We start from the raw sequence: 20,669 nt of genomic DNA on the forward strand, positions 1-20,669 counted from the left end.
TCCAACCTGACCTTGAACACCTCCAACCGGACCCAAAGAACAGTTTGGATTGGATTTCTGGGTGGTTTGGGATCCAGTAGACGGGGTTGGTTGCAGCCCCATCCAACCTGACCTCAGACACTTCCAGTCATGGACCCAAAGACTGGTTTGGGTGGGAGGGGACCTTGGAAGGTCCATCCTGTCAAACCCCCCAATCACTGCAGTGGCCGAGAATAAAAGTAGTGCCACGAGTGGGGCGGGTGCTGCTGCGTTATTGTATCTCATCCTATTGTATTATTTTATCTCTTTTGTTTATTTTGTTTTTTCCTTTATGGTATTTTATTTTATGTTATTTTATTTTGCTCTATTCATTTTCTTTTTCTTTATTTTATTTTATTTTATTACTTTATTTTACTTTATATTTGATTTTACATTTGACTTTATTTTCTTTTACTTTATATTATTTTACTTTATTCTCCTTTATTTTCTTGTACTTTAATTTCTTTTACCTTATTTTCTTGTATAATTTTATTTTACATTACTTTATTTTACTTTATTTTACTTATTTTTTCCTTTTTCTTTATTATATTAATTGTTTTTCTTTATTTTATTTTATTTTATTATATTCATTATTGTTCTTTATTTTATTTTCTTTATTGTATTTTTTTTACCGTATTTTATGGTATTTTATTTTTCTTTGTTATTTTATTTTACGTTATTTTATTCTTTATTTTACTTTAACTTTTTTCTATTATACTTCATTTTATTCTATCCTATTCTATTTATTTTACTTTATTTTACTATTTCCTTTCCCCGTCCCCTCAGCAGCCCCACATTCCCCCCTCCCCGCCCTTCCCCCCCTCTCCCCTCTCCTCCCCCGGGACACGGATTTGGCCGTTCCAGACTGCCCAGGATGGGCGCAGGGGGAGGGGTCTTGGAACAGGGCAAAAAAAATCCCGTGGAGGGAAACCCGTGACCCCCCCGCAAGTACATCCCCCACCCCCAAACCCATCCCCCACCCAAATACACCTCCAAAAATTACCCCCCACCCCCCCAATCCCATACCCCACCCCATGACCCCCACCCGAATGGCGGAGGGGGGGAGGAGGAGAAGGGGGCGGGGCCACGCTTGGTCCCTCCCCCAGTGGAAGTACCATGATTGGGGAGGGGAAGGGCAGAGGGGGCGGGGTCTGTGCTTACGAGGCTCCGCCCCCCCGAGGTGGGACTGGTCAGAGAAGCTGTCCCCGGAGGTCTGACACAGCAGGGACACCCTGGCTCCACACCTCCCCAACCCCACCATGTCTCTCCTCAGCCCCCTGGGACTCGCCTCCCTCTGCCTCCCATCACCCTTCTCCACCGCACTCTGCAGCTGGAGGTCACAGCTCCTTTGCACCAGCGCCCACTGCTTTCCTTAGAGACCGGGCGGCACAAAGGCAAAGAGGGATTCTTCCGAGTTCTGAACGAACAGAATGAAACTGATAAGATTTACCCTTAAACCAAAACACGCTCCTCAACTGTATGCCACGGACAAGCGGCCACCAATGAGCTTTAACTCCCACAAGGCATAACCGTGGAAGAAATGTTTCTGCCAGAAAACAAATGGAAAGATACGCACAACTAAAGAGTTTTCTAAACAGAGAATTCAAGAGACTACTGAAAGATTGGCGAGCTTTTAACTGCCTGAAGGTCAAAGCAGCACCGGGATTGTGGAGAGGTGTCTGAGTGGTGTAAGAGGAAAGGGAAGGGAAACCTAGGGAGCAATCGCAAGTGCTTCTGTGCAGATGCGCTGCTGGAAAGGTGCCTTCAGACATGGTCAGTTTAGTTCGGAGAGGTGGAAATGCGTGAAAGGTGAGGGAGATTAAATGCAGAGCCTGAGAGAGAGAGTCCTGACAATGCAAAGAGAGGGGAAGGTCCATAGCTCTCCTCTTGCACATCTTGAAAACTCTTCATATGGATCTTACGGGAGAACACTGACTTGTCATTAGAAGTCTTCACTTGTTTCAGCTGATGAGCTCGTGCTCATACACGTGTCAAAATGTCTCAGGCTTCCAGGCAGCGCTCCGCTGTCTGACCATCAGTACCCAGTGGTACCTCCAGAGGACCCCGTGTCTCTGAAGCACGTGCCTGGGCCTGGCCGCTGTCCCCGAGGAGCTGCTGGAGACCAGAGCCCCTGGGAAGCTGCAGCTGGAGCCTGGGCAGAGGGTCCCAGGCACCTACAGTGGCACCACTGTCCGTGTCCCTGTAACTGCATCCCACCCCAATTTTATCACCACTCTCTTCCCAGAAGAGAAGTAAGAGAGAAAAGGAAGGAGAGATTTATGGGTTTTAAGGAAAACTACAACTAGAAATGAAGCTCTAGGTTATTCTTAGTTTAAAAAAAATAAACTCAGCATTGGTGACAGTTAAGACTTTGCTTGAAACTTTTGAAATCCTGCCTTCGCACGGGTGTGAATTTGTAGTTCGTATTCACTATACGTACACGTAACTCACCCAAATCCGACTGCTTGTCGGCACTTGCATGGTTTCCGAAGGCACACACACTGACACTGACTATAAGGAAATGATCAGGTATCTATTTCCTGTGAGTGCCCAGGCCACAGTTGTGTGAGGCATTGCACAAGCATCCAAAATCAATGCACCGCTGCGGCAAAGGCCGACAGCTTCCTGGGCTGCATTAGGAAAAGCGTTGTCTCCAGCTGGAGGGAGGTGATCCTTCTCTTCTCCTCAGCACTGGTGAGGCCGCATCTGCAGTGCTATGTGCGGTGCTGGGCTCCCCAGTTCAAGGAAGCTCAGGACCTCCTAAAGGAATTCCAGCAAAGGGCCCCAAAGCTGATTTAAGGGGCTGCAGCATCTTTCCTAGGAAGGAAGGCTGAGAGATCTGGGGCTGTTCAGTCTGGAGAAAAAATGGCTCAGGGAGACCTTATTAAGGTGTCTCAATGCCTGATGGGAGGGAATGAAGGCAAGGGAGCCAACTGTACCTCAGGAGTTCCCAGTGAGTAGACTCGGAAGGTTGTCAAACCCTGGAACCACTGGAACACTGCAACCGCCCAAAGAGGTTGTTAACTCTCCACCAATGGAGATCTTCCAAACCCTCAGGAGTTCCCAGTGAGCTTTGAATTTTGAGGGTGGCCAAACACTGGAACAGGTGTCTCAGAGAGGTGGTGGAGTCTCTAATAACGGAGTTATTCAAAACCCACCGAGAGAAGGTCCTGAGCAACCTGCTGTAGCTGACCCTGCCTCAGCTGGGGCTTGGACTACACGGTCTCCAGAGGTGCCTTCCAACCTCACCCATTCTGTGAGTGTAGAGGACAAAAGTAAGACAGAAAGAAATGAGAACAGATCCCCTTGGCCACAAACACCTTGGTCTCCTGTGGAGAGGACCTGTGATGAAGAGAGGAAACTTATAACGAGGAAGGAGTAGCAGAGATGGAGTGTTATGCACTGACTGTAATCCTCCATTTCCCATCCCTCGTGTGCCTCTCCAGGCGGGAGTGAGAAGAAGAAATGCAAATGCAAATGAAGGAGTAATTTGAGCCTAGGGAAAAAAAAAAAAAAAAAGTGGGGTGGGGGAATGGTCTAAAATATTTAGTCATAGTTTCTGACTATCCGAGTCTACTTGACTTGGCAATGAACTGATAATTTGTAAGTGATTTCCCTGTCTTTGTTTTGACCCATGATCATCTTTCCCCTCGTATCATCTTGAGGAGGGGGAGCGAGTGAGCAGCTTGGTTGTTGTCTGGCTGCTGGTCACGGTTAACCCACCAGAGGACCGCATCAGGACTGCTGTGCCCGGCATGGGGCTCCCAGCACAAGAAAGAACCTGGCAGACTGGAGCGAGTCCTGCAGGACAAGGAGACCCCGAGAGAGCTCAGAGCTCCCTCAGGGCCACACACTGGAGCAAGGAGCCAGGCCAGCTGGTGGGATTTCAGTCAATGGAGATTTTCACTATTAGCTGGGACACGGCCATGAGCACCTGATCTTGCTGGAGGTTTCTGAGAAGGGCCTTGGCTGAGAGTCCAGCTGTGGACAGACCTGTAGGACTTGGTGTGTAAGAACGTCAGTAGGAAACTGGTTTCCATTCTGTTAGTACTGGCCGTGGAGCTGGGTATCACTGAGCCACAGGGGGAGGACAGAGGTGACTGTGCAGAAAGGTCCCTTGTCAGGGTTGGGGTGTACGGTCAGAGATGGCAATGGCCGGTGTGTGGACTGGTCTGGGATAATTTTCCTGGGGCAGGATCTCTGGGGTGTCCAGGAAACATGGCACAGGCCAGGCCCCTCTCTTTTGAGCTTTTTCTTCCTTGCTCCCTTCACCGTCAGCCCTGACTGGGACCGCTGGCTGTCCCTACCCTGCACGCTCACACAGCTCAGCTCCACACTGGCATTTTCCTCTCCCGGGCTCTTTCCAGCCCAGCCCAGCAAAGCAGCCCAGTTGGGACTGGCCCCCCAGCACTGCCCACCGCAGGGGGCTGCAGAGCTCTGGGCGTTCGACCACAGCCCCAGTCTCTCTGAAGGGCACAGCAGGGCTTGGGGGGCAGAGAGAGGTCTCAGCCTTCCCATCAGCCCCCGGCTTGTGCTTGCAGGGACGGCACAAGGAAACAGAGGCCACTCACTCTCAGGCTCTTCTGCATTCGTATTGTAGAAGATGCTCAGTCCCCACAGCATATAACCTCTTCTCTGCCCCGACCAAACCAACTCTGCAGGACAGCACGACTGCCCTGGGCTTCCTCAGGCAGTTCCTGTATCTCCTATCCCGTATTATAGCAGCTTTCCAGTGTGTGAAGGCCGCCTACAAGAAAGCTGGAGAGGGACTATTTAAGGGGGCATGTAGTGATAGGATGAGGAGTAATGGCGTCACACTGGAAGAAGGCAGATTTAGATTAGATCTCAAGAAGAAATATTTACTATCAGAGTGGTGAGGCACTGGAAGGGTGGATGGCACTGGAGGCACAGGAAAGTTGTGGCTGCCCCATCCCTGGAAGTGTTCAAGACCAGGCTGGATGAGGCTTTGGGCAAATTGGTCAAGTGGGAGGTGTCCTTGCTCATGGCACGGGGGTTGCAACTAGATGATCTTGAACATCCCTTAACAGCTATGATCTCTCCAGACTCCCTTCCCTCTTCCTGCTGGCTCTCCGCTGACTCCCATGGAACTGCAGAGTCCTTGTTTGTGGGTACCCTGACACAGTGCTTTACTTTTGAGGCACTTCACCTTTGAGGGTGTTTTGCTTTCTGCGTCTCCATTCACTCCCAGCTCAGGACACCTGGCCAGTCCCCATCCTCTTCCGACCCTCCAAATTCATTTCCAGAGAGACCTGTACATTGCCATCCGTCCTGTCATACAGGACGCAGCCTGAGGATGTAATTGGGAGCTCATGCACCACCTTCTGCCACTGGACACCAAGCAGAGAGCCTGCAAAAACAGAACTCTTGGTACAATAGAACCCAACCGTGTGCTTAACCCCAAACACAGGAAGAACACAAAGAGAACAGACGCTTTAAGACAAATGCTTTCAACATTTGGTAGGGAGTAACTTTGGAGTCCAGGCTTCGGGCACTGCACCCAGGAGATGCCCTTTTATTGCAGAGCTGCCGTTGGACAGTGCTTGTCTAACCCAATACTGTGCAAGGGTCAGACACAACATTATAAAGCCAGAGAAGTAGTATAAACCTACAAAATGGTCTGTAAGTGGCATTATCACAAGGGAAAAATCAATACACCTGGCTTAAGATAAAGTCTGGAAAACATGCAGAGAAGGGGAGAGAGTTTATTGTTGGTGGAACAACGTCCATTGAGCCAGTTTCCATAGGCCATCCTTGAGCTCCTGGTTCCTCATGCTGTAGATGAGGGGATTCACTGCTGGCGGTACCACTGAGTACAGAAATGACACCACCAGTTCCACGTACTGGGAGGAGATGGAGGGGGGCTTCAGATAAGCAAACATTCCAGTGCTGAGAAAGAGGGAGACCACGGCCAGGTGAGTGAGGCACGTGGAAAAGGTTTTGTGCCGCCCCTGCTCCGAGGGGATCCTCAGCACTGCCCTGAAGATCTGCGCATAGGAAAAGAGAATGAAAACAAAACACCCAAATGCTAAACAGGCACTATCAACAATAAGGCCAGCCTCCCTCAGGTAAGCATCTGAGCAGGAGAGCTTGAGGATGTGGGGGATTTCACAGAAGAACTGGTCCAGGGCATTGCCCTGGCAGAGGGGCAGTGAAAATGTATTGGCCATGTGCAGCACAGTATAGAGAAACCCACTGCCCCAGACAGCTGCTGCCATGCGGACACACGCTCTGCTGCCCAGGAGGGTCCCATAGTGCAGGGGGTGGCAGATGGCAACGTAGCGGTCGTAGGACATGACAGTGAGAAGGGAAAACTCTGCTGAAATGAAAAAGAAAAAGACTTGTGCAGCACATCCTTGGTAGGAGATGACCCTGGTGTTCCAGAGGGAATTGGCCATGGCTTTGGTGAGAGTGGTGGAGATGGAGCCCAGGTCAAAAACAGAGAGGTTGAGGAGGAAGAAGTACATGGGGGTGTGGAGGCGGTGGTCGCAGGCGATGGCGGTGATGATGAGGCCGTTTCCCAGGAGGGCAGCCAGGTAGATGCCCAGGAAGAGCCAGAAGGTCAAGAGCTGCAGCTCCTGTGTGTCTGCGAATGCCAGGAGGAGGAAGTGGGTGATGGAGCTGCTGTTGGGCATTTGCTTCCTCTGGATATCTGTGGGTATATGTTAAGGAGGAAAAGGCAGTACTGAGTCAGACCAGACTTCTCCCAGCAAAGTGTATTGTGTGTCTCTTTGCAGCCCCACATTCAGACTCCCTGTCCAGGAGCACCTCTCTGCATCTCCCTCACTTGAGCTCCGGGTTTTGCTGGCTGAGGCTGCCACTGGGAGCTGGGACTCTGTAATGGGCTCCCGAGGAGTCCTCCTTGCTGTGTAGCAAGAGGAAACTAGGACCGCAGGGCGATCTCCAATTAAATATACTCGTGATATGTCAAAGAGCTTTTCAGCATTGTTGTCTGAAATTTGCCCAACTGCACAGACAGGGAGAGGGGATTTTGTTTTCTTTATCTTGTTCTGGTTGCACCTGCCACCTTTCAGAGTGGTTTGGGATGGCTGAAATCCCTGACATTTCTAATGCACTCCAGGTGAAGTCTTGTGGGTGCTGAGAGGCAAAGGGACGGTCTCTTAGTGCAGAGAGAGGAGAGCTGTTCTGCCCATCAGCCCTCTTCTCCACTGCCCTGTGCTGGCAGCTTGCAGCTGGAGGAGGATCCCTCTCAGGTGTTCCCATCAAAAGAAGCAAGACACTGCGGAGAGGAGAGGAATCCAGGTTCAATGGGCAGATATACAGACACATTGCCTTTTCTCATCTCTCTCCTCCCAGACTGGGACCAGGAGGGATCATTGCAGCTGCCCACGTACAGCTGCCCAGCAGCATTTCCCTGGCCTGAGCACTGAGATGTCTTCTCCACGTGGATCCGAGGGAGCACAGAGAGACTACGGGAGAGCTGTGCCCTTCTGGAGAGCACCCTGCAGCCCTGCAGGACTCCCCAGGGAAATAGTTAATGTTCTGAAGTTGCCTGGAGGAGACCTGGGCGCGTTGCTGCCATAGACACGACTGCGGAGCAGGACCCAAAGGGTCGGCATCTGAACGGGAGCTGAATCTGCCACCCGCAACCCCCACCCCCTGCACTGACTCAGTGTATCCAATGGAGAGGACATGGGCAGCTCAGGCAGGAGGGGCGGCAGTGAGGTGCCACAATGCTCCTGACAAGGGAGGAGGGACATGCAAAGCAGACGGCAATCCGGGGTTCGTCCTTTGCTGGGCTCTGGCTGCTGCAGGGACAATGCGTGCCCGAGACCCCATGGGCTGGAGGGCAGAGCTGTGCCCCGGCTGGGAACGGAGACCAGGCAGGAGCTGCCCAGGGGAAGGTGTCTGTGCTGCAGGGACAGCACGGACGTGCCCACATCCCCCTGGCCAGTGTTTCAGGCAGCAGCTCCCTCTCACTCCCTGCCCGTGTCTCTGCTGCCAGCAGCCGTCTCCTGTCCCCGGCTCAGCTCCCGTCAGTGCTCACAAACCCCGTCCCACTGCTGTGCGCCCACCTCTGCCTGCAAACACCTCCCAGGGACGGGGCGCTGGCCAGGGACATCTCCGAGTGTGCGAGGACTAAAGACCAGTTCACAGCAAACCTGATGTGGCTGCAAAGGGGAAGGTGCTGCTGAGTTGGTGTGCTGCCCAAGAGGTCCTCTGAACAGTGGCATGAGGTAGAGCTGACCCGTGCTGCACTCTCTTGAGAGCAGAAGCACCATGCCCTGACCTGCTCATCCCTACCTTACTGTGCTGGGGGGCACTCCTTCCACCCACAGCTTCTCCCCACAGCGCCGTGGGAGCTCCCCGGGCAGGCGGAGAGCTGACCCTGGCAGGCGGCAGAGTCCCTACCCCGGCACACAGCCCCCGGGCTGCAGGAACCCTGCTGGAAAGGACAGCCCTGCCCACCCCTGCCTGCACACCTGTCTTCAAACCCCAGAGCCATCCCTGGGAGAAGGCAGCTGACCTTCACTGTCCCTTTGAAGGTGCAGCAGGGCATCCCTGCTCTGAAGCACAACATCCTTCTCCACACCAGACAAGCCAGGAGAGCTGTCCCGACAGCTCCTATCAGCGATGGCATGTGCCAGGTCCAGGAGACACTGCCAGGAACTCATCCGCATTACCCCACAGCCAGAGACTTACCGTGTGAAAGGCTGTGAAGATCTCTCTCCCAGAGAGCTCTCAGCTATAGGAAAGACGCCCCAGACTGCCCTTATCTCTCTCTCCCTTCTCTTGTCTGCCCTCGCTGCCTGCAGGCAGTGCCCTCAGCCCTGCGGCGTTGTGCAGAGGAGCTGCTCCTGGGCAGAGCTGTCTCTCTGCAGTGCTGCCCGCTTGCCAGGAGCTCCCTCCGTCCCAGCAGCCCGGCCCAGCTCAGCAGCAGAGGACCAGCCCACGGTGGCACCGTCTCTGTCCCCTCTGGGCTCCCTCAGAGATGTCCCTGGGGCTCCAGGGGAACCTGCTGGGAAACCAGCTGAAGTCATGTTCTCTCCCTCAGCTGGGCAGAGACACTTCTTTCCAGCAGTGTCATTTCCCCTGTCAGAGACAGAGTTAGGTCCAAGAATCTCTTCTTCTTGTCCCACTAGGTGACAGCACACCCAGGCAGTGAAAGGCAGGAATTTCATGTTCCTCCTATACCCATGCAAAGCACCGGTGACACAGATGTAGGAAGACAGTTGTAGGAAGCTGATGGAGCAATTCAGAGGGACAGGGCAGCATCTGGGGTCATCGTTTTGGAGGCTGCTGGGGCATGCCTTTGGCCAGCTGAAGTGTCAGTAGATGCCCACCTTTAGGACATGAAGCCTGATCCTGCTCATGATGTCCAGGGCAGCCTATAAAGGTATTCCTCTGAGCCAATGGAGCCATTGCCATCAGGGGAGCTGAGTCTCTCTCTCCCATCTCCACCAGCTATCTTTAGCAGACCTCCTTTGGCACCCATGGCCAGTTTCTCACAGACACCCCTACAGTGCCTTACCTCCTTCAGGGCAGCTGCTCCATTGGAAGGTGACCTACACCCTGTGGTGCTACGGGAGGTGCCAGGGCTCTCCAGCACAGCCGCAGGCAGCCAGCAGGGACAGCACAAGACCTGCAGGAACACGATCACCATTCAGAGCAGCCGTGTAACACACCCCAAGAGAACCTCAGGGACATTCAGTGCTTTTGTTGAGGCAGCTGCAGTGAGGCACTGTCCCATCTCCATCCAGTAGATGTAGGCAGTGCTTCTCCCACAGCCTTTAGTCACTCCTTTGATGATGCAATCAAGGAATAGAGAAATGATTTTCCCAGTGTTGTTGGATCACGGGATGTACATCGCCAAGGACATTTTCAAAAGAACCTTCTCCTTCCTGGAGATCAGCTTCCCCTGCACCACAGGCCCTGCAGGGCTGCAGAGACGTCCCAGACAGCAAAGCCCTCTCCTGCCACGGCTGCACAGCCCAGCCCTGCGTCTCTCTGGTCCCGAGGGTTTGCTCTCCTTCGGGTCACCTCATTTCCGCTTTCCATTGCCATCTGCCACCCACCCCTGCATGCTCTGAAGAGAACCTTTGCCTTGCATGGGACCTTGGGCACTTGGTACTGACTTTCTTTGTTACACATCTGAGCTTGGTCCTGGTGCATTGGCTGAGGTCCAGCATATCTGCTCTGATTTATTAATTAGGCAGGACTTGATAGGATGAGGGGGAATGGCTTCACACTGGAAGAAGGTAGATTTAGATTAGTTTTTAGGGAGAAATTTTTCACTTTGAGAGTGGTAAGGCACTGGAACAGGTTGCCCAGAGAAGGTGTAGGAGGTCCTGCCAGCACATCCACCAGCTCCTTCAATACTCTGGGATGAATCCCATCAGGCCCCATGGACTTGTGAACATTCAGCTGATACGGCTGTTCTCTGACGGTTTCTGTCCCACAAATGGAAAGTCTTTGTTTGCACACTCGTGGCCCTCTGACTCAGGGGACCGGGCAGCCCAAGCTCTAGATGGATGATTAACAAGTGAGGCAAAAAAAAGCATTGCACACCGCTGCTTTTTCTTCATCCCTATTAGTCAGATCACCATCTTCAACAACTATCGGTCCAATGTTTTCTTTAGACCCCCTCTTACTATTAACGTACTTAAAAAAGCACTTCTTGTTTTATAGAATGGTTTAGGTTGGAAGGGACCTTGAAGATCATCAAGTTTCAACCCCCCTGCCATAGGCAGGGCCACCTCCCACTAGACCAATTTGCTCAAAGCCCCATCCAGCCTGGCCTTAAACACCTCCAGGGATGGGGCCTCAACAACTTCTCTGGGCAACCTCTGCCAGTGCCTTACCACCCTTAAAGTGAAAAATTCCTTCCTAATATTTAATCTAAATCCACCCTCTTCCAGTTGAAAGCCATTCCCCCTCATCCTATCACTACATGCCGTAGTATAAAGTCCTTCCTCAGCTCCCCTGTAGGCACTCTTTAGGTACTAGAAGGGGCTATAAGGTCTCCCCAGAGCCTTCTTTCCTCCAGGCTGAACAACCCCAACTCTCTTAGCCTGTCCTCATAGGAGAGCTGCTCCAGACCACTGATCATCTTCAGGGCCTCCTCTGGACCTGGTGGTCCATCTGTTGAATCCATGTGTCTCCAGTTTAGAGACCAGGATATTGTGTGGGACAGTGTCAAACACTTTGCACAAGTCCAGGTAGATGACATCAGTTGCTCTTCCCTTGTCCACTGCCGCTGTAACCCTTTCGTAGAAGGCCACCAAATTTGTCAGGAATGACTTGCCCTTGGTGAAGCCATGTTGGCTGTCACCAATCACCTCTTTATTTTCCATCTGCCTTAGCAGAGTTTCCAGGAGGATCTGCTCCATGATCTTGCCAGGCACAGAGGTGAGACTGACTGGCCTGTAGTTCCCTGGGTTTTCATTTTTTTCCTTTCTGAAAATAGGGGTTATTTTTTCCCATTTTTCAAGTCAGCGGGAACCTCACCAGATTGCCACGACTTCTCAAATATGAGGGACAGTGGCTTAGCAACTTCATCTGTCAGTTCCCTCAGGACCCGTGGATGTGTCTGATCAGGTCCCATGGACTTGTGCACCTTCAGGTTCCTCAGGTGGTCTCGTACTTGATCTTCACCTACAGTGGGCAGTTCTTCATTTTCCAGCTCCTTGCCTTTGCCTTATGCATCATGGGCAGTGTGGCTGCAGTCTTTGCCAGTGAAGACTGAGGCAAGAAAGTCATTGAGGACCTCAGCTTTGTCTCTGTCCCGGGTGACCAGTTCTTGTGTTTCCTTCCAGAGAGGGCCCACATCTTCCCTAGTCTTTCTTTTCTCGCTGACATACTTAAAGAAGGGTTTTTGTTTGTCTTGTTGTCCCTGGCTAGATTTACCTCTATCTGGGCTTTAGCTTGCCTAACCTGATCCTGGGCTGCTCGAACATTTTCTCTGTATTCCTCCCAGGCTTCCCGCCTCTGTTTCCACCCCCTATAGGCCTCCTTCTTACTTGTGAGCATGTCCAGGAGCTCCTTGTTCATCCATGCAGGCCTCCTGGCTTTTCTGCTTGCCTTCTTCTTTGTAGGGATGCATCACTCCTGAGCTTGGAGGAGGTGAGCCCTGTAATCCTGACCCATAGGCTCTCCATCAGCTCTTTGTGTCTCAAGGCTGTCCGGGGGGGAGGGGGGGGGTGTCACACGCTCACTCGGAATGGGGATGGCTTTCCTGTAGAGGGCCAGCGCTGCTCCTGCCCAATGCATGTAGCTGTGTGTGAGAGCCTTGGCCCCTCACCTAACTCCACAGGCCTTTATTTGTCCTTCAAGGGAATAACTGCCCCAAATTGGATGAGACAATGTGAGAATGGTCTTGACACATCCATCATTATGGCCACTGGAGATCTAGTAAACCTGGCTGAGGAAAAGACAGAGGGAACCTGAGCTCTCTGGTTCTGTCCTCCTAAAAGTGGGTGAATGGTGGCATTTCGTTTGGCTGAAGATTCCCCACCAGCCTCCAAGACGATGCCCCCAGATGCTGCCCTGTCTCTCAGTGTTGCTGCACTGGAGCTTACAGCCAGCTCCAGGTATCTTGGACTACCCCTGGAATTTCAGGTGTCCCCAGGTCTGTGCATATGACCATGTCCGTCCTGGCCGCCATCTCCACTAATTAGCATGGGAGCTGAGCCAAGGAGCTCCCATGCAGGTGTCTATTGTGGGGCCCCCTGTCATGAGGCCAGAGGATTCCCACCTCCTGTGGGCCTTCTGCCTCCACAAACCACCTTGATCCCACCCTTTCCCTTCCTTTATTCCTTTCCTAGCCATCCCACGGTAAGTCTTGCACAAGCCCTAGGAACCTAAAAGATCATTTACTCCAACCCCTTCATGCCATGGACAGGGACATCTTTCACTAGTTCAGGTTGCTTGGAGTTCCTGACCTTGGACACTTCCAGGAATGGGGCATCGACAATTTCTCTGGGACACCTGTCCCAGTGGCTTGCCACCCTCATCATAAACTATTTCTTCTTTATAGCCAATGTAAATCTACCTTCTTTCAGCTGAAAGCCATTGCCCCTCGTCCTGCTGCTACAGGTCTTGGTAAAAAGTCACGCTCCGTCTTTCTTGGTCTATGACCACTATGTTTTCATCTGCAAACCTTGTGGAGAGTGCCCCGAGATCGCCCAAGATGGGGTTTGGAGGCCTCAAGCACATTACCAGTATGTAGAGGCTGCAGGCTGTGGGCTCACTGGTGTGGAGACTGAGGACAGGACAGGAGAAGCCTGAGAGTGCTTGCAGGATGGTTTCAGAGCTGGTGGAGCTTTTCTTCCTGGTGCAAAACAGCATGAGAAAGAAATAATGTCACAAAGTCCAGACTGGACAAGAGGAGGAAGACATTTCCTTCCAAGGGCAGTGTTGTGCTGTAACACGTCACCCAGAAGGAGTCTGGATGAGCCCAGGGCATTGTGTTTCAAGGAAGAGCCCGGGAGGACAAAGAGAGCAGTCAAGGAAGGCGACAGCAAGGTGGGGCAGTCGGGGGGATGGCTACAGCCTGCAGGGAAAGAGGCACCGGTAAGGCGACACTGTAGGACAGCCTGTGGTGGAGATGACAGGGGGATGTGGCAAAGCTGGAAGCCCCCTGACAGAGCCAACCTCTTCACATCTCTGGTCATGGCTGCTGTCTCTGCCACTCATGCCCATGGGACCCATCAACACTACAAGCAACTTTCGACTTTGCCTCTGACTTGGAGTCCTTGAGAGGTTTCTGCAGGTTCCTCTCAGGTCTGAGGTTGATGGAGTCAGCACCAAACCCACCAGAGGGGTCATTAAAGTGCTGTGGGCTGGTGCTGTGCTGCTGAGCTGCGCCGGGCTCCTGGGACGGAGGATGCTCCCGACAAGTGGGCAGAGCCTGCAGAGAGACAGGTCTGCACAAGAGCAGCTCCTCTGCTCAGCGCAGCAGGGCTGAGGGCACTGCCAGGGGACCTCAAGGAGACGAGCGAGGCAGAGAGAGAGCTTCACGGTGGTCAGGACTGGGAGGAGGACCGAGAGCTCACTGGAGGAAGAAATCTTTGCGGCGCTGCACAGGGTGAGTCTGTGGGAGCAGGGCAATGCCGGTGGAGTTGCTGGAGGCATCTCCTAACGCTGGAATAACCCACAGCTTGTGGGGTCTGTACGGTGGGGAGAAGGGGGGGGAGCTCTTGTTGGGAAATGTGAATATGTGTGAATGGGGGTGTGCAGGCAGGGGTGGGCAGGGCTGTCCTTTCCAGCAGGGTCCCTGCACCATGGGGGCTTTGTGCTGGGGCAGGGACTCTGCCGCCTGCCAGGGTCCGCTCTCCGCCTGCCCAGGGAGCTCCCACGGAGCTTCTGTGGGGAGAAGCTCTCTGCTCTCACCCTCTCCTGCTGTTGAGAGGGTGCTGTGTGTGTCAGGGCTCCTCTCAGTTCTACATAACCCCCAGAATATTTCTAAGGGGATGTCTCAAGGAGAAGATCAAAGCAGAGATCAGTATAAGGATAAGGAGCTTTCCTGAGTCTGTCTTTTTATTTTCTGATTGTGGGAAACAGTAGCGGGGGATCAGGAGGAAAGGGTAACTTGAAAAGGAGCTTTCAAGTTTTAACAAGTTACTGAGACTCCTGAACTGCCACTCTGTGTGATCGGTCGGTCTGCCAGGAGCCTGGTAAAATGCCTTCAGCAAATCCTCTCCCTATGGGCAGTGCCAGCATCACCTCTGCTGGACCCATCAGGGTTCTTCTGCCCTTTTTCCACCCGCAAACAGGAAGATGCTCATGAAAACAGCCGTGTTTCTGTAGGGGAATGGTAACTGCACAGAGATTGGGTTGGAGTCTGTGAGTGCTGACAGGGAAAAGGCCTGGCACAGGGAGACAACTCCCAGAAGAAAAATCTCCAGGCAGCGGGGATGTTATCAGGAATGGGAGGAAATTGAAGCCAGAAACACTGTGGGAGGGAGAATTCAGAAAGCTCCATGTGGTCCCCTCCAATGCAGAGCCCTTTCACTGAGGAAGGCCTCTTGTCTCCTCTGCACTCAGCAAAGCCTCTGTCATCAGGGCTCTGGGGTCCAAGGCAGGAACCTCTGTGAAGCCACAGCTCCAGAACAGCCACGGTACATCTCTCTAACTGTGTGCCCCTTTCCCCCTGCAGAGCACAGGGGCTGAGGGCGACTGCCCGGCAATGCTGGTGTCTGGGCGGTGGCGTGCCCGGCTGGGTGAGGGTGAGCTGTCCTGAGCGCCCGGCTGCCTCTCCCCGGCCTCCTGCAGCCAGACCCTCACTGCATTTCTCCTGGTTCCTCCACTTGTCTGTTATTGCTATTGTTACCTTGTTCTGGCTGCCAGGCTCTCTGGGGAGGTGCAGTTTTAGCCACAGAGTTACACAGTAATCTTGTGGGTCCTCTCATGCAGGTGTGTCTGTGGGAAGAAGTGTCCCAGCTTTCCTCGCGCCTTTGGAGAACTGGTCAATGCAGTCTGTGGGGCTGGGATATGAGCTGACGCTTACCGAGATACCATCATTAGGACACTTGGCTTTGTACTCGAAGTGTCCTTCCAGGTTGTCCTTCCATAGCAGCTTTCTTTTATGTTAATACCCCATGGCAGAGGAAAAGCCTCTATGACAGAGGAGATGATGTTGGCTGGGTGAAATAAGGCATGAGTGTCCTGGGCTAGAAGTGGGGTGCTGAGACCTTGAGATGAGACATTCAGCTGTCTGCTCTGGATCCTTTTGCCCTCAGCAAAGTCTGGTGGTTTTTCAAGGGAACGTGGGAGTGTGGTCACCCTCCATCTCAGAAAGGTGCAAGCATGGAAAAACCAGCAACAAGATGGAGGCACAGACCAGCCCTCCTCACTCTGCACAAAGCCACCGGCAATTCTCTTGCCTCGCTGCACTCGCTCTGTTCTTCTGGAGTGCAGCAGAAACTATGATGATTTCTGCCATCCAAGAATACTCTCCACGGGAGATGGGGGGGTGGGGAACTTTAAAAAAAAAAAAAAGTAGAACTCTTAAATTACCTATACCGTTCCTGTTCCTCACCAGGGCTGTTCCCTGCCCCTACCACCTTCTGCAGAGCGGGGTAAACTTATCAGGAGCCCATGGGCAGATGCCCTAGTCTTCATCTCCCACTGGGCCAACACCAAAAAGGGCTCCAGCAGCAGAGCTGAAGGAAGGTCTCCTCGTAAAAGAAAAGGGTGTCTGTGTGTGACAGGGGGAGGGTCTGTGGGAAATGGCTTTGATTTTGCTCAGAGAAGTCTCCCCTGACTTGTCGCTGTTATTTCCTCCCTGGAATGTCCCCCATGTCCAGAGGCAGCAAATGTCCAGCAGCAGCTCCATCACCCACTTCCTCCTCCTGGCATTCGCAGACACACGGGAGCTGCAGCTCTTGACCTTCTGGCTCTTCCTGGGCATCTACCTGGCTGCCCTCCTGGGAAATGGCCTCATCATCACCGCCATCGCCTGCGACCACCGCCTCCACACCCCCATGTACTTCTTCCTCCTCAACCTCTCTGTTTTTGACCTGGGCTCCATCTCCACCACTCTCACCAAAGCCATGGCCAATTGTCAGAGGGACACTCGGACAATCTCATTCTCAGGATGTGCTGCACAGGTGTTTTTTTTCTCTTTTTCTGTGCTACAGCAGAGTTTTCCCTTCTCACTGTCACGTCCTACGACCGCTACGTTGCCATCTGCCACCCCCTGCACTACGGGACCCTCCTGGGCAGCAGAGCGTGTGTCCGCATGGCAGCAGCTGTCTGGGGCAGTGGGTTTCTCAATGCTGTGCTGCACACGGCCAATACATTTTCACTGCCCCTCTGCCAGGGCAATGCCCTGCACCAGTTCTTCTGTGAAATCCCCCACATCCTCAAGCTCTCCTGCTCAGATGCCCACCTCACAGAAGCTGACCTTCTAGTGGTTACTGCCTTTTTAGCGTTTGTTTGCTTTGTTTTCATTGTGCTGTCCTATGTGCAGATCTTGAGGGCGGTGCTGAGGATCCCCTCGGAGCAGGGGCGGCACAAAGCCTTTTCCACGTGCCTCGCTCACCTGGCCGTGGTCTCCCTATTTGTCAGCACTGGCATATTTGCCTGCCTAAAGCCCCCTTCTGTGTCCTCCCCAGTTCTAGATCTGGTGGTGGCAGTGCTGTACTCAATCGTTCCTCCAGCAGTGAACCCCCTCATCTACAGCATGAGGAACCAGGACATCATGGATGCCCTGAAGAAACTGATTCTAGCAGTATACTTCAGCAGCAATGAGTTGCCCACCTCTCTTCACCAGTGACTTTATATGTATCTCAGGCATTTTTTTCTTGTGGTCATTGTATCAGTTATAAACCTGTCTGTACACAAATAGTTGCTTTTGTCCCACTTCTTCAGAGGATGAACCCAGCCTGTCTTACCCAGAGACCTGTAATTGAGTCTATCGCCACAGTGATAGTGGCTTCCTTTGTGGCATCTCTGCAATAAAAGGGGATTTCACCAGTACCGTGTGTGAAGCTTTGGCTTTTTTTCCCAGAAGTGGAGTGCAGAATACACTCAGGGAGCTGCAGGCTAAAAGGCCTTGGTGATGTGCTTGGGTGCTGAATGGCCTTGCGGGATGAGAGCATGGGGTGTCGTATATGGGAATGAGGACAGGACTGAGCCTTGACCTGTGAGTTCCCAGTGCCGCCGGAGATCCTGAACGGTCAAGAGGCACCTGCTTGGGACTGTCTCACATGTGGAAGGGCTACTAACAGACTCCTGTCCTTCAGGGAAGTATCAGGAGCCACCAGGAGAGCACAAGAAGTCTCCAGAGACACCATGTGCCTTCTGTTGGGTGCACAGTGGATGGAGTTTCACAATAAGGTAAAAGCAAAGGAAGGACAGACCAGTAAGGTCTAATGAGGGCTCTGCAATGTCAGGATAAGCAGCGGGGACACAGCAGGCATGAGGGAGACTGGGGAGTGATTCACCGCCTGCTGGCCCTCCTGTCACCCCCCGGGCTGTCACCCCCGCTCTCCCCTCCTCTCCGCAGCCAGCCAAGGCCACACAGCCTGGGGCAGATGCAGCGGGCTTTGCCCTGGGGCGCCCGGCTGCCCACAACGCGGGGCCAGCCAAGGCAGGGGACATCTTGGGGACGCTGAGCGGACCTTGGGGCAGGGACAGAGAGTTCAGCCAAAGAGACCAACGGCCACCTATGGTTATTGCCATAGACCAATGCACTTCCCAACGGTGGCACACCCACAGTCGCTTGAACTCTGCAGAGGAGGACGAAGGAAGCAGGAATGAACCGTTAGCGTGAGGAGGTTCCCCAGGACCGCATTTATTGCTCTCTCAATCACCACAGCTGCTGCTGCAACAGCCCTAGCGCATGAAATCCTGCCTTGAATGACGAGGTCTGGCTCTGCTGACTAATATGCTACAGCTTGCAGACGCTTCTGGGCACACTACTGATCTCTCAGCCTTCCTTCCTAGGAAAGATGCTGCAGCCCCTTAAATCAGCTTTGGGGCCCTTTGCTGGAATTCCTTTAGGAGGTCAAGAGCTTCCTCGCCCTGGGGAGCCCAGCACTGGACACAGCACTGCAGATGTGGCCTCACCAGTGCTGAGGAGAAGAGAAGGATCACCTCCCTCCAGCTGGAGACAACGCTTTTCCTAATGCAGCCCAGGAAGCTGTCGGCCTTTGCCGCAGCGGTGCATTGATTTTGGATGCTTGTGCAATGCCTCACACAACTGTGGCCTGGGCACTCACAGGAAATAGATACCTGATCATTTCCTTATAGTCAGTGTCAGTGTGTGTGCCTTCGGAAACCATGCAAGTGCCGACAAGCAGTCGGATTTGGGTGAGTTACGTGTACGTACAGTGAATATGAACTACAAATTCACACCCGTGCGAAGGCAGGATTTCAAAAGTTTCAGGCAAAGTCTTAACTGTCACCAATGCTGAGTTTATTTATTTTAAACTAAGAATAACCTAGAGCTTCATTTCTAGTTGTAGTTTTCCTTAAAACCCATAAATCTCTCCTTCCTTTTCTCTCTTACTTATCTTCTGGGAAGAGAGTGGTGATAAAATTGGGGTGGGATGCAGTTACAGGGACACGGACAGTGGTGCCACTGTAGGTGCCTGGGACCCTCTGCCCAGGCTCCAGCTGCAGCTTCCCAGGGGCTCTGGTCTCCAGCAGCTCCTCGGGGACAGCGGCCAGGCCCAGGCACGTGCTTCAGAGTCAGTATTCTCCCGTAAGATCCATATGAAGAGTTTTCAAGATGTGCAAGAGGAGAGCTATGGACCTTCCCCTCTCTTTGCATTGTCAGGACTCTCTCTCTCAGGCTCTGCATTTAATCTCCCTCACCTTTCACGCATTTCCACCTCTCCGAACTAAACTGACCATGTCTGAAGGCACCTTTCCAGCAGCGCATCTGCACAGAAGCACTTGCGATTGCTCCCTAGGTTTCCCTTCCCTTTCCTCTTACACCACTCAGACACCTCTCCACAATCCCGGTGCTGCTTTGACCTTCAGGCAGTTAAAAGCTCGCCAATCTTTCAGTAGTCTCTTGAATTCTCTGTTTAGAAAACTCTTTAGTTGTGCGTATCTTTCCATTTGTTTTCTGGCAGAAACATTTCTTCCACGGTTATGCCTTGTGGGAGTTAAAGCTCATTGGTGGCCGCTTGTCCGTGGCATACAGTTGAGGAGCGTGTTTTGGTTTAAGGGTAAATCTTATCAGTTTCATTCTGTTCGTTCAGAACTCGGAAGAATCCCTCTTTGCCTTTGTGCCGCCCGGTCTCTAAGGAAAGCAGTGGGCGCTGGTGCAAAGGAGCTGTGACCTCCAGCTGCAGAGTGCGGTGGAGAAGGGTGATGGGAGGCAGAGGGAGGCGAGTCCCAGGGGGCTGAGGAGAGACATGGTGGGGTTGGGGAGGTGTGGAGCCAGGGTGTCCCTGCTGTGTCAGACCTCCGGGGACAGCTTCTCTGACCAGTCCCACCTCGGGGGGGCGGAGCCTCGTAAGCACAGACCCCGCCCCCTCTGCCCTTCCCCTCCCCAATCATGGTACTTCCACTGGGGGAGGGACCAAGCGTGGCCCCGCCCCCTTCTCCTCCTCCCCCCCTCCGCCATTCGGGTGGGGGTCATGGGGTGGGGTATGGGATTGGGGGGGTGGGGGGTAATTTTTGGAGGTGTATTTGGGTGGGGGATGGGTTTGGGGGTGGGGGATGTACTTGCGGGGGGGTCACGGGTTTCCCTCCACGGGATTTTTTTTGCCCTGTTCCAAGACCCCTCCCCCTGCCCCCATCCTGGGCAGTCTGGAACGGCCAAATCCGTGTCCCGGGGGAGGAGAGGGGAGAGGGGGGGAAGGGCGGGGAGGGGGGAATGTGGGGCTGCTGAGGGGACGGGGGGAGGAAATAGTAAAATAAAGTAAAATAAATAGAATAGGATAGAATAAAATGAAGTATAATAGAAAAAAGTTAAAGTAAAATAAAGAATAAAATAACGTAAAATAAAATAACAAAGAAAAATAAAATACCATAAAATACGGTAAAAAAAATACAATAAAGAAAATAAAATAAAGAACAATAATGAATATAATAAAATAAAATAAAATAAAGAAAAACAATTAATATAATAAAGAAAAAGAAAAAAATAAGTAAAATAAAGTAAAATAAAGTAATGTAAAATAAAATTATACAAGAAAATAAGGTAAAAGAAA

General features: G+C 52.5%; 1 protein-coding gene and 1 pseudogene across 2 annotated transcripts in view; one reads left to right on the forward strand and one right to left on the reverse strand.

The window, feature by feature from the left end:
- The window catches only part of LOC309685319 (E3 ubiquitin-protein ligase TRIM36-like), a gene marked incomplete at both ends in the record, with an annotated part of 46,958 nt that extends 31,439 nt beyond the window's left edge, over window positions 1-15,519 (reverse strand). Inside the window, one exon of the mRNA XM_082501102.1 lies at window positions 15,514-15,519. Within this exon, the coding sequence (XP_082357228.1) occupies window positions 15,514-15,519 (6 nt within the window). The remainder of the gene's footprint in view (window positions 1-15,513) is intronic.
- A 794-nt stretch (window positions 15,520-16,313) lies between these two features.
- Window positions 16,314-17,460, forward strand: LOC309685320 (olfactory receptor 14A16-like; annotated as a pseudogene). Its single transcript has 2 exons — window positions 16,314-17,230; window positions 17,371-17,460. The product of its transcript is annotated as an olfactory receptor 14A16-like (transcript).
- Window positions 17,461-20,669: the final 3,209 nt, after the last annotated feature.

This window comes from Vanellus vanellus (assembly GCF_965231255.1).
Source record: "Vanellus vanellus genome assembly, contig: HAP1_SCAFFOLD_60, whole genome shotgun sequence".
Taxonomy (NCBI): domain Eukaryota; kingdom Metazoa; phylum Chordata; class Aves; order Charadriiformes; family Charadriidae; genus Vanellus; species Vanellus vanellus.